This window comes from Osmerus mordax, chromosome 3, assembly GCF_038355195.1.
Source record: "Osmerus mordax isolate fOsmMor3 chromosome 3, fOsmMor3.pri, whole genome shotgun sequence".
Taxonomy (NCBI): Eukaryota; Metazoa; Chordata; class Actinopteri; order Osmeriformes; family Osmeridae; genus Osmerus; species Osmerus mordax.
Genome location: NC_090052.1, coordinates 20941714 through 20955100, shown reverse-complemented (window position 1 = coordinate 20955100; position 13387 = coordinate 20941714). Strand labels below are relative to the sequence as shown.

The 13387-nt window shown below is 41.9% G+C and overlaps 2 protein-coding genes and 2 non-coding genes across 4 annotated transcripts; 1 reads left to right on the top strand and 3 right to left on the bottom strand.

Annotated features, from left to right (window-relative positions):
- Positions 1–430: 430 nt before the first annotated feature.
- LOC136940663 (plexin domain-containing protein 1-like) lies at positions 431–8651 on the bottom strand. The gene is made up of 14 exons (XM_067232904.1): positions 8497–8651; positions 3791–3927; positions 3412–3552; positions 3022–3091; positions 2820–2942; positions 2620–2738; positions 2378–2477; positions 2168–2263; positions 1952–2033; positions 1600–1660; positions 1396–1522; positions 1274–1309; positions 1022–1179; positions 431–832 (listed from the first exon to the last, which is right to left on the bottom strand). The coding sequence occupies exons 1-14, from the start codon at positions 8570–8572 to the stop codon at positions 719–721; spliced, it is 1440 nt and encodes a 479-aa protein (XP_067089005.1). The 5' UTR covers positions 8573–8651; the 3' UTR covers positions 431–718.
- On the bottom strand, positions 3155–3226 carry trnac-gca (transfer RNA cysteine (anticodon GCA)). Its single transcript has one exon. It is a non-coding gene; the product is annotated as a tRNA-Cys (tRNA).
- A 1348-nt stretch (positions 8652–9999) lies between the features above and the next one.
- Positions 10000–10071, top strand: trnac-gca (transfer RNA cysteine (anticodon GCA)). Its single transcript has one exon. It is a non-coding gene; the product is annotated as a tRNA-Cys (tRNA).
- Positions 10072–10185: 114 nt separating this feature from the next.
- arl5c (ADP-ribosylation factor-like 5C) lies at positions 10186–13274 on the bottom strand. The gene is made up of 6 exons (XM_067232891.1): positions 12857–13274; positions 12319–12379; positions 12034–12181; positions 11682–11765; positions 11197–11348; positions 10186–11006 (listed from the first exon to the last, which is right to left on the bottom strand). The coding sequence occupies exons 1-6, from the start codon at positions 12900–12902 to the stop codon at positions 10958–10960; spliced, it is 540 nt and encodes a 179-aa protein (XP_067088992.1). The 5' UTR covers positions 12903–13274; the 3' UTR covers positions 10186–10957.
- Between the last annotated feature and the right edge of the window lie 113 nt (positions 13275–13387).

Genomic DNA, 13387 nt, shown 5'->3' with positions numbered 1-13387 from the left:
GAATCAAAGCAAAGCGACATTATATTTACAAATGCATCTGAGGTGCAGGAAACCTAGCCTATCGCGTTACTTATTCAAATTTCAGCAGCAGTCCTTTCACACACATACCGACAACGTAACAAGTGTTCCCCAAATCAAGGTCAATCACTACTACAACAATCCAAAGAATAGTATCTTGTCAAATTCCACCCATCAAATTCAGAATTTCCATCGGTTACTGCCCATGTGAAACTCCTAATCGTTTTGCTCTGGGTGACATCTGCTGCCAAGAGACAGGAATTGGATTTGTAACGGAATATCAAATGTAAGCTCTTGTGAAGCTCTGCTTTCATCTTATCATCAAAAATAGGCTTATACATTATTACAGTAAACATACTTATGAACATACGTATAGCATAGTAAATAGAATATAGATTTGAGAAATGCACCATTTATTCAAGAAAAACCAAACAATTATAAACATTTACATGAGGAAGACAAGCAAGGATTAGGGCGTTGTGGTTGCTATACAAGGTGTCTTACCCTTACAGGGTACAATATATTTCACAGTTTATTCAAGTAGGTGCAGATGACATATTCAAAAGGACATTTTAATAAAGGAATTGCCACCCACCAACAGAAAAACTGAACTGAAATGAATTGAGTCAGAAGACTGAGATTAGACTTCAATCACTACTGAACTATATTTGGCACGTCAAATTCCAGTTCTTCTTTCCTTTCAGCATTGTGCAGCTTCGGCAATGGAATCTTTCTCATGACCCTCAAATTCAACTTGTGTGTAACTAGACTGCAATACCTTTTTTCTGAATGTCATGGACGGCCAGTTGCGTCGCTGTGGAAATGAAGCAAATGAGAAAATCTTTCAGGGTTAAAGTGAAGCAGAACAGGCCTCTTAAAAAACAATAGTTTGCATCCGGCTGGAATGCATGGATTGGATAAGAGCACAGGAGGAAGGGGACTGTGTGTGTTGGGATGAGTTACAGAATAACAGCCTGTCTGCTGCAGTGACGGCAATACAAACCTGGATGAGGTAGATGGGGGATGCAGCAGGGGAATGGAAGCTGACATACAGAGCCAGTAGCACCATGGCCAGCAGGAGCATCACCGCGGACACCACACCAGCTATAACGCCTGCGTGAGCTGATCCCTCATGCTGCCTCGGGTGGCCTGTCTTCAGATCTACAGACGGGCATCGGGGCGAGAAACACAACCAGGGTTGTGTAACCATGGTTTCATACACCCGGTGATTAAAGCCAAATCAAGATAGACCCACCTTTGCCGTTGTACTTGACAACTTGTTTGGTGTCATCTGCAGGTAGAAAAATGTTTGGTTGCAAAACGATGTCACTTGATAATATCGTTGTAATTTCTTATATTAGTCATGTATACACTCACCAGCACTCACAGGGTCTTCTGGTAGAGGACACAAGTGAGTTGTGGCTTCAGGCTTGGAAGGTCTTGGGGGATCAATGGAGCTATCGGGTCCTCCCCGTGAATAATCCTCACAGGAGACATCTGTGGACTGTTCATGTGAAACAGCTCATAGGAATGGGCCTTACTTTGTATGGGGTGTTATAAATGAAATTGTTCAACGCTTACCTCCTTCGAGCAGGCATAGTCCAGCCACTCCTGTCTGTGTCTGTCCATTCCATCTGAGCACCTGAAACATTTACATTTAGTCATTCAGCAGATGCTCTTATCCAGAGCGACTTACAGTACAGTAAGTACAGGGACATTCTCCCCGAGGCAAGTAGGGTGAAGTGCCTTGCCCAAGGACACAACGTCATTTGGCACAGCCGGGAATCAAACCAAAAACCTTCTGATTAAGAGCCCGACTCCCTAACCGTTCAGCCATCTGACCCCATTCAGGGGTAAGATGAAACAGGCAGCAACAAACACGATTAGACTAACAAGACTTACGTGTAGTTTCCCGCAATCTTTTTTTGCTCACCTCTGGAGGACGTTACACCAGGTACAGCCGGAAGTTAGGTTAGATGAGAGGCACAGCTCACAACTGTCATGATTTAGGCAAGCTGGACAAGGGAAGAGAGGGAGACTCAGCCTGAGAGGAAGCCTGGCATGGATGGTTAGTGTTTCTCTATGTTGATGAAGTGCTTCGTGTAAGATGACAGGCACACTCGTTCAGAGTTAGAGAGGAACAGCTTACTCGGAAGTGGTGTGAACTCAAAGGCAGAGTGGTTGGTGATCTTGGTTGTATCTACCTCCACCCGATGATACTCATACACGGTACGACGTTGGGAAACTGCATGGAAGATGGAAGAAAATTGTGTTTTATTAACTTTCAAGAGAGCTTCTGAGAAAGGCTAGTTAAGGTAACTTCAACTTGGACATCTACAGATGGTGATTTGCTGCTGACCTGTGGATAGTTTAGAGGGTTCTAGAACCATGAAGGCATCTGACAAGCCTGCCTTCACCGGGTGCTCTGGTGAACTTAGAACCTCCACTGACATAGGTATCTGGCAGAGCAAGGGAATTCAGATGTACAGACATAGCAATGGACACAAACTTAAGTACAAGCGTGTGTCTTCATGAAATACAATTTGAACTAAGAAAATATGGAAAGTTATTGGAAGTGTGCATCAGGGAAGTGAGTCTCACATCCTGGTAGCTGAATGTGATGGTCCCTGTGCGATGTAGGGCAGCCTGGAAAGTGAATGCTCCTTCTGTCTCCCTCCCTTGCAGTCGGACTCTCTCCCACTGAACGACAAACACCTCACCTGCAGTCAATACAGGTCATCAAGGGGTCAGGCTAGCCTTGAGGCAAACCGAGGACCTTACGGCATATCGCCATAGCTCACCATTGTCAAGGTACTGCACAGTGGACTCCTTAGAGTAGCTGGGGTCAAAGTTCGCCATAAGTGGAGCAATGTATTGGGTTGCTGTAAGCATCCGATGTGTGACGTCTCCCATGAATATAAACCCTGGAGATGGACAGAAGCCGATTAAAAGGAAGAACAAATTTGGTTCTAGCGACTGTCAAAGAAAAATAATGAAATTTACCTCCAGTTGCTATGGTGACTTGTCTCAGGTTATGTCCATAGAATGGAAAGTCAAATGACAAAGCAACCTTCTGGAGATCAATGAGACAATCATACTGGTCAAATATCTGTATATTCTACATATTTATAAAATCAGGGGGCATCCGGATTTGAACCGGGGACCTCTCGATCTGCAGTCGAATGCTCTACCACTGAGCTATACCCCCACATGAAATTTCAGTGAAGCAATTCCTGACTCATTGTGTCAAAAGCAGCAGGCTTTGTTTTACACCTTTCCCAATCCCAGGGTTAGTTATTCGTCATTCTCTAGGGTTTCATTTATATGCAAACTTACTCTGGTTGGTGTGTGCGTGTGTGTGTGTGCGTGTGTTTGACTCTGTATACAACTCACCGCAGCCTGTCTGTGGGTATTTGACAAAATGCCGTGCATTCTAACTTGTCCTTGCTGGAGGTCGCTCATGTCTACCCAGAGTTCACCTGGGCGATTGTTTTCTTGGCCAAAACTACGCCAGGAGTAGTATGTTCCAGAGTCCTCCGGTTATGAACAAAAAGGGGCAGATGTGGGTGATAAATATTTGTTTTAAATCAGGGTAAAAACAAAAAAACATGACGTGACATTAAAAAAATCTTCGATTTCTCATTCCAGCTGGAAGGTTGCAATATAGAACTCTTCAAGTTCTGAAAACGGCCAGCAGAGAGCAGTGTAATACAATTTTACTGCTTTCTCATCACAGAAACAGATGTGTGTATCCTCTTTAGTCCACACTTACCACTAAATGTGTCATGTTGTCTGGCAGGGTGTCAATAGTCAGTCCCTCCTCCAGTGTGTGTCTGCCCACTCTGGCATGACCTGAAGATGACCTCTGACCTCTGACACGTACTTCTGACAGTTCCTCATACTGTAGACCTGTAATATAGACCAAACAAAGTAATAAAAATTACTACAGGAATATAATCTGTATGCGGGATGTGGGACAATCTTATATTTGGGAGACTTAGGAGACTTTTGAACTCCATGACCACAGACACCATTTTTTGTTTGTTTCTGACAGCCATTGTGGTTTAACAGTGTCTTACTCTTCTGTAGAAATAATTGATACCCTACTCTGCTACTTTACTCTCTATTATACTTACCCCATAAACATAGCCGTCAAAATGGTTAACTGTTCTCTGTTTAATTGTGTATGTTGCCACGACATGCTCCTACAACCAAACCACACATGTGGATGTTGTTGGGTTTTCTGTTTCTAGGTGGGTCTGATCTCTGAGGACAAGTCATCTTATCATAACAAATATGCTCATAGCTTATAATTTCCTTTAGACAATTGTACATGCACGTGTATATATAGAAATATATTTATATTACGGGGGAACAGGTCTGAACTTTTTAGACCTTTAGCAGTAACTCAAAGCCCATCATAGCCTTCTACGTTTGCGCAAGAAATTGCGTGGTGTTTGCTGACGTCATTCATGGTATATAAACCATGCGTCCTCTTGAATTTTCGCGGGGTGTCTCTTCTAACCCTAATTTTGGGCGGCTCTCTGTACTAACAACGTTTACTGTTTTCTCTCTCTAGCTTTCAGTGAACGACAGGGAGTTTTCGAACGACCGTAGGATTATGGCGAACAAAAAAAAGCATAGAGAAACACTCCGTCAAGCTCGATCTTCTCGAAAGAAATGCCACGAACATGCCGTGGTCAGCATGGCTGCCGCGAAGAGTTCGCCTCTGCTGCTCTGGTGTTTTCTTCGGAAGAATACTTATGTCGAGCAGATAAAAATGAGCTGGGTGTATCTTACAGGTCTGTTTTGTGACACTGCTAGAAAGCTCGCGCTCAGACATTTTAACGTTGGCTAAGAGGAAGGGGTTAAGGGGAGATAGCAACTCGGTAATGTGGTAGTATTAGCTTGGAATGGGCTACAATGAACACCGAACTTAAGAAAGTCGGAATGCATTATGCTAGTTAGGGACACAAGGATCTTTGCTCGAGGACATGTTCTCCAACTGAACATCTTGCCCGTTTAATTTTATGCTCGTGGTCTTGTTAAGCTGACGGACGAGTGGAATCAGGTGTGCCGCTGTGGCAGACTGTCCTAATCCTGTTTTCAATGTCGTAACTCCACTAAAGTTCAAGTGGTTTGTCCTTGGTACAAATATAAGACGATGCCTGTGGCGGGTTGCCTATAAACAGACGCATAAACCAAACCCCAAAATAACCCCTTGAGTGGAATGTGCATGCACAATAATCTGATGCCATGGTGGCTTTGGAGTGTGGGTGGGTATGCATGATGGGACTGAATGTTAACCGAGACGTTGTCCGCTCACCTTAGCCTTAAAATAAAAGATGAGGGAGTGTGGAAAGAAACACAAAGGACTGCTCATAACATTAAATGGACCACCGACACAATGTGTTATTCATTGCCTGTCTGATTTTTGTGCCAGTGACCTGTCCAGACATGTATCATGATTACTGAAACTCGGAGACTTTACACCCTAGCTGTTGAGTCCATCAGAACAGTTTCTGTGTTTGCTGTGCTCGATGCACGGCACTAGAGTATGGTATTTCATATTTTAATAAATGTTCATTTTCTGTTTATCATACAGAACCAATGAACTATGACTCCTAGACATGGAAATACTCCAAAAAGTATGGACCAAGTCCAGGGGTTGCCATGTCATGGAAAGCTGAGGAAGATTTACATTTTCTGGTTTAAAGGCAGAATTGTTGAAGGGATTTAGGGTTGTAGCATGTCGGCTCAGGTCAGGGCTCCAGTGTAGACCCCCTAGGTCAGAGGCACTAAACCAGTTATTCAGGAGAGTCATTTTCATCCCAGGGTGTACAGCACAAATTCAGTCGTCTGCTTGGGACATTAAAGTTACCCTGGTGCCTTAAATGGCTCCTTAACCATGCCTTTTTCTGCGAGTGGTCAGCATAAAACTGGGGTGAGAGGGCACACCCTTTCCTGAGGAGGCTCTGGGGGAAGACTAAGTAGCATCCATTTTCCCGATGTCTCTCCTTCACCATCCAGCACAGTGCTGCTACTCCTACGCTTCAAGGTCCCTGTATCAATATCAGTAGGAGGGAGGAAGTAGGGCCAGACACTACATAGCAAACCGGAACAGGTCTTTACACTGACACTAATCAGCTGAAAGCAAAGCAAACACAATTGTTGGTGTAGCTAGAGGTTTAAAAGGTTTCCCCCAAAAAATATTTTTGATTGTTTTTCAAAAATAGATAGTAGTTGATGAGGACTTTACTAAACTCTACGGTACTCTGCTCTGCATTCATCTTTTTTATTGACAACGGTATGCTGTTCATTTTGGCCCTGCCATAGAGTATGTGAAATTATTCAGTACATGACAACATTTATATGACAACTGGCATTATGAATAAAATAGCGAATATGGACACTGACATATCCCTCTAATGAAAACAAGAGTGCTGTGTTATCTCAGATGTAATCTGTTATGGTGAAACTCAATCGCAGAGTGGATGAGGTCAACAGGATGATTTATGTTCTTCAAGCTGCGATAAAAAAAAGCCTGTGTTTAATGAGCAGAGGAAATACGAGGATCCAAGCCAAAACCAATTCTTACAGGAGTGCTATACAAGTGCATCAACATGCATCCTTCCAAAGAATCCAGAAAATAGTTTCTCTAACCCTGGAAAAGAATTGCTGAACCTCTATCTTTATTTCACAGTTGGCCTTTGCACTCTCAACAAAGGGCTTGTGGTTGTTACACAAGGTCACAGCACTGATCACTGGTATTGTTAATGGGAGTCAGGTGGCTGAGCGGTGAGGGAGTCGGGCTAGTAATCTGAAGGTTGCCAGTTAGATTCCCGGCCGTGCCAAATTACGTTGTGTCCTTGGGCAAGGCACTTCACCCTACTTGCCTCGGGGGAAATGTCCCTGTACTTACTGTAAGTCGCTCTGGATAAGAGCGTCTGCTAAATGACTAAATAAAAAAAGAGCGTTCTAAGAGCGTTTTTCGTTCTTAGAACGTTCTTAAGAAGCTCTTAGCGTTAAGAGCTTCTTAACGAATCTGGGAAACCCGGCCAATTTCTATGTCATTTCAAAGTAGATTTTGTACATCCACATTCTCCACTTCTGTTGCTCTCTTTACAGACTTGGCCTACAGCATCTGCAACGTATCCAAGACATTTGTTAAGTTCTAAACAGGACAGGGGACAAGGAGCCAAGGTCTGAGGTCACCAGTCAGTATCACAATTCATTTTAAATCCTCAGTTTTGTGTTTTTATAATCTGGTTTAGATGCTGTAGATGGCTCTCTAGGGACAAGTCCTCTTGATCCTATTTCATACCATACGGCTATTGTGCTATGCAACATTAGTAAAACAATCTCCTTATTGCTGAGAAGATTTTTCAAGAGTTGTTGATCGCATCTGCAATAGAGGGGTGATTGACCTTGAGGACATCAGATCAAAACAAAGATCACTTAAATGAAAAACCTAATATTATCTGTGATCAAAGACTCAAGTTCCAAGTGAAATTTCCTTCTTTAATCATGGACTGTCAAGATAAAATATTGAGTTGTGATAGGGTCGATAAGAGAAATATGATTGATTGTGTGACGTGAGTGAGGTCTACTACCTAAACAGACATTGTATTTAAATCACACTTCTTCATTGCAATATTCCACATGCACTTCAGTATATTAGGCCACTAGCACCTAGCTCAAACTGCTTTCACATATGGAGACCAATTCTGAAAATAAATATACAAATAGGCATATCTAACCATAAATCTTTCAATACATGCTCACAGAAATCCATAAAGCTATAGCATTTGTTCTCTTTCACACAAGCTACCTCTCTGGAATGCTTCAAAACACTTGATGAAGACTGGAAGAAAAAAAGGAACATCTAAATTTAAGCATAAGCAATGCTTTTGAGGGCTGGTGTCTAGAGTCATTTGCGTGTTTGTGGAATAGGGTGTTTTTGTGGTGCCATTTTATTGTAAACAAAGTCTTACTTTTGTGTGCCCACTTGCCTGTCTACAACAAAACCATGCACCAGCTCATTCTTTATTACTTTATCAAGTGGCTCAGACTGATTTTGTGGCTGTTCTGTAGGTTGTACTGTAGGTCATAATATAAGTGAATATTCAATATATAAATGAAATATTCTTTCATAATTGACATATCTTTTATAGTATTCTACATATAATTTATTGCATGCTACCTGCTGTTACTATCCTTCACTGTATTCAATCACATAAATAATTCATGCATGGGCGTGATAATAACAAGGGGGATGTGTAAACAGGTAAACAAAGAGAAAGTTAGCTGGACATAAACGAAAAGACACAACAAGGATGTAGGAGAAGGCAGGTGTGCATGTCTTCATCAAAAAGAAGGTAAGTAGAGGAATGAGACAAAAGACAACGTAAAGACAGTGATATGTAGTAAGAGAAAATGAACAGAAGATAGGAGCGGTGATGGATAAACAGAACTTACCTGTTTGTTGCTGAGCCCTAACTCTCCCCAAGTCTAGCAGGGAGAGTTGGATGAGTAGCACCACACAGGTAAACATGACCACAAAAACAGTGTGTCTCTTCCTTCTACAGGGTCTCTTCTGTCAGAAATGAGTGCCTCGTCTTCTGGCCTCTCTTCTTTAAAATATCTCTCTCCTAACACACTCCCACTCTACACCCTTCCTGCCCTCCTTAATGCTGTTCTGCCGGTTGCCATGGCAATTTCAAAGACTTCAGGATCAACTGAAGAGGTTTTGAGGCTGTGTGGAGATGACAGTGATCTATCGCTCTCTCGAGTTTTAATGTCTCTCTCATTCTGACTCATTCCGTTTTAGTAACTTTTTTTGTATGGGATTCTGATAGAATCCTTTAGTGTAGTCACACCATCTCGCACTGCGTAACAGCCAACCACCGTTGAAGACGACAGCCTTGACAGCATTATAGCGCCTCCTCCTGTTCAGACAAAGAAGCAAGGAAAACAACACAACATGTTGGTTTACACCCAAAACAAACATTGCCTGAGTCACATTAAAAAGGTGTTTGCTGGGTAGGCCGGCCCTATTGTTTTGAAAATGGGTCTGGTAGACTGATAAAGCGAGTTTTACACGTCCTGTGGTTGACCACCATCTCTAGCACTACTTTAATCTCTAGATGTTTCATTACAAATTACTCCACATCAAAAGGCCAGGCAAGGAAACGGGTTAAGAAATGTCAGTTTAACTGAGACTGGGCTGGGCATTATAGCTGGAGTAGACATGCATTGAATATCAGTGTAGTGTAAACAGTTCAGTTTATATATCCAAACCACATATAAAATGACCTAGAAGACTGGACAAATGATGGGCACAGAGCTTGTTGCGACTAACAAGCAATGTCACTTACTCAGTTCCACAGATTTCCCATGTTCTCCTTCTCCTTTAGCCTAAATAGTTTGACAGCCTATGCTAGATTGAGGTTCAAATAGAGGGCCTAAACCATTTCCGAGGGGAACCATGGTGAATCAGACTGGGTAGTCCAAAATGTTTGTAGCCTAGCCTATATGTCAGAAATAAACGTTATCCTGGCCCACATTTACTGTATAAAGATACCGCATTTGGTTTGAGTTGTTGGGCTCATGAAATGTGCTAAGTTATAAGAAATAGCTAAAGTAATAGGCTATCAAATGCTAATACCGATTATTAAAATAGCTAGAGATATCTAGCACATAAGCTACACGTTACAGACAATTAGCGAAAATGTTTCCCCCCCATTCTAACACTGCATTATGTTGAGCGCATGTCCCACTGGATTTCTGTTTTTTGTGTCCATCTAGCGGTAAAACCGTTGTCCTGCGACGTTAAGTATATATGCATTTTTTACATTCACAAATAACAACCCCACTGTTGAAAATATGTCTAAACATGACTTTTCAACCACTATGAATAATATTAATATGACATTGTAGATTTATTGTTTATTAACAACTATTTCGACAATTTGCTATCACGGGGGTATAGCTCAGTGGTAGAGCATTTGACTGCAGATCAAGAGGTCCCCGGTTCAAATCCGGATGCCCCCTCTTTTATGTCGGGAGTAAACTATTATTTTTCATGAGAAAGATGTTTATATAGCCTCCCTCTATCACAAATCCGGAGTTTTAAGTGAAGAAATACATCACACATCTCCATACGTTGACTTGCCCATGGAAGTATTTATTTAGTCTAAAATATTGTACACAATAAAATACATAATAGTACAAAAATACAGGTCGAGACAGCTTTTTCAATTATATAACACTTGAAAAGATACATTGTCTTTTCTTATTTTAATACCATAATGCTTCTTTCGAGAATCAGAAATTACCCTTTCTCTTTTACTATAAATACTTCAAGTAATGTGTGCATTAATAGCTTAGAAGGCTGAGCACCGGTCAGATCAGCATTTCATCTGACATGGCTGTCCAATGGTTCATACGTGGAGACACAATTTTTCCAGGAAATATGAATATAATCAGATTATATACATATGTTGTAACCTTCCATTTCACAAAGATGAGGCAAAAACATGTGTTAATAACCACACGAGCCATTCACATACTTTCAGGTATCAGGTAGGGCTTCACATGTAAACTTTATATAAATCTAAAACAGCCCCTCTTACACTTTCATTTTTTCTCTCTCTCTCTCTCATAAACACACACACTTACACCATAACAAAATGTCCTGAAAGGTCCATCCAGGCCTCCTTCACTTGGACTTGGACCCTGATCACACTCCTGTAGCTGTGTAAGGCATTAGAGTGACATGGGGCCCCGTCCTGGGGCTCAGAGTGTCAGCAGCACTAAAGACAGTGGTCCTGGTCCTGCTCTGGTCACTGTGGCTTCTACAATGTCTCAGAGTGTAGGTTGGAGCAGGCATAGCTGTCATGGTTCCACACAGGTATCGTCGAAGACACTGGAAGGAGCTCTAGCTGGCTAGTACACGTGACCTCATCCAGTCCAGACTGGCAGGTAGTCTGCAGATTGACAGAGAAAAGAGTCAGACAGAGATAATGACCTGACTGCCTAAAGAATATTTATCATATAATTACAGTAGGCTCAGGTGTCTCAAACAGACCATTCCTGGTGTATATTTAGATCTCCATTAGCTGTTGACTTGGCCCTCCCTACTACTGTTCCTGGCTGTTCAAGGTTATGAGCACTCACCCCTCTCCAGTGAGGGCACAGCAGGCCTGGACGTGCCAGGAATGAGCCGTTATGGAGCTGAGGGTGAGGCACTGGGAGATCTCGGCCACTGTCATTGAGTCCTGCATGTCTTGCTTGTTGGCTAGAACTAGAATGGCTGCATTCTGCAGATCCTACATAAAAAAAACAAAACAGAAGGAAGCGATTGGGTTATAACTTCTGGGCTGTGTTGTAACAACCTTCATGCGAAAGCATAGTCACTGAGCCAACAAGATACAAGCAACATTAGCGAAACACGTACGTGCCTGTTATGAGTCATCTTAAGAAACAGATCAAGATGGAAGTAGCAGGGTACAAAACAAGGGTTCTTGTCAATCTCACGTCATACACGGGAAAGATGAACAAACTAAGATTTGAACTACTTTATTAATACAAGGATTTTTGTCCTGCACTAGCTTGAAAATCAAGTGGTATTCCCTTCCCCTGAATCAGGGACGAGGTGTTACCTCATGAGCGAGCATGCGGTGCAGTTCTTCTTTGTTTAGAGTGAGGCGTTCACGGTCTGTACTGTCAATAACCAGGATGACAATCTGAGGGAAGACAGAAAACCAAGACTATAATCAACACACCGTTCAAAACAAAACGTAATCAGTGGCTCTCTGTTTAAGAAAGTGTATCTACTATGTCACAAATTATATAAAAAAGTACTGAAACACTTTAGTCAATCAATACAGAGAATAAATGACATGATTGCAAGTTAATAATTAGTTAAGATAATGTAATAGCTCTGCTTTTATTACATTATATAGCCTTTAGCTGAACGTCAAAGGGAAAATGAAAGCTGCTTCTGATGTGTACCTCAGTGTTGCAGTAGTAGGAGTTCCAACTTTCTCTTAGGCTTTCCTGGCCCCCGATGTCCCACACTAAGAAGCGGGTCTTACGTACAGAAATCTCCTCTACATTGCTGCCAATGGTGGGGGAGGTGTGAACCGCCTCTTTAGTCAAGCTGTGTGTGTGACCGGAGGACAGAAGTAAGAATAAACCACAGTCTTTCCGAAATGTAACTGGACTTACTTGCATTAGTGAAATTACTCATTCCAACATACTGAAACACGTATCTCAGGTAAAGAAAAACCGACTTACAACTGGTAGAGGATAGTGGTCTTTCCAGCATTGTCCAAACCCACAATGATAACTTTGTGTTCTGTGAGGCATAAAAATGTACATAAATGGACAGTGATCACAATACATGTGAACTATGTACTGTACAGCTAAATCATATATCTGATGAACAGTAAGTCCCAGGACGATTCCTTTATCTATAGGCTATTACATAAAGTTCACCTCTAAAAAAAGGTAAAGATAATCGGCCGGCACGACGGCCAGGGACACGTTATTGATAATGCTTGTCTGAGACAACATAAATAGTACATAGTTAGCTTTCTGAAACATGAAAGACACTATTAACCGGATGTCTTTCTCTGACATATAACATTCATGGATATTAGGCTACTGTAGAGGCTTTCTGTACATTTGTACAGTTAAAAGCAGTCAACCCTAAACAATAACAAACCGGCGATCAGCTTTAGCGTTTTCTTTTTCTATGGTACAGTACAAATAAGAACGTTGACAATTCACTATCAAAGTAAATGATAATGAAGGCATTGTGGAAACTCCTTACCTCTATCTCCGAAGACAGTCATCAACTTTGCGAAAAGGAGTCCCATTCTAGTAGTATAATTTACATAGAGCGATGAAGAAGCGCAAAAACAAAGCTGGGTTCCAAAGCTAGACGAGGCTAACTTGCTAGCTTACCAATGTTAGCAATACAACCCAGCTTCGGACTATTCTACTGAGCTACTTAGTATTTTGAAAGGCAGAGTGCACTATTAAGGTCAAAGTAACTTATACTGCCGGATGTTTTCGATGTCTGAGTTGAAAATAACTAGGTACGACCGTTAGTCTCAGCTTTTCATCTTACATCTTAACCTACCCGTGAGTCGTGGAACACAGGGTGGCGCAAAGGAATGCCGACGATCTTACGTCAGAGGCTATGGTAGTTTCTAGTGTAGCCTCGCCTACTCGTTTTATATTTCAGCGTTGTCCGATGGGGCGGTTTCACTTTTATACAATGTTCCATTGGCCAATAGGAGAAGACGCAACCTCCAAAAGTACCATGCTTTCAAAAACATGCCTGTTAAAAAAAAATCAG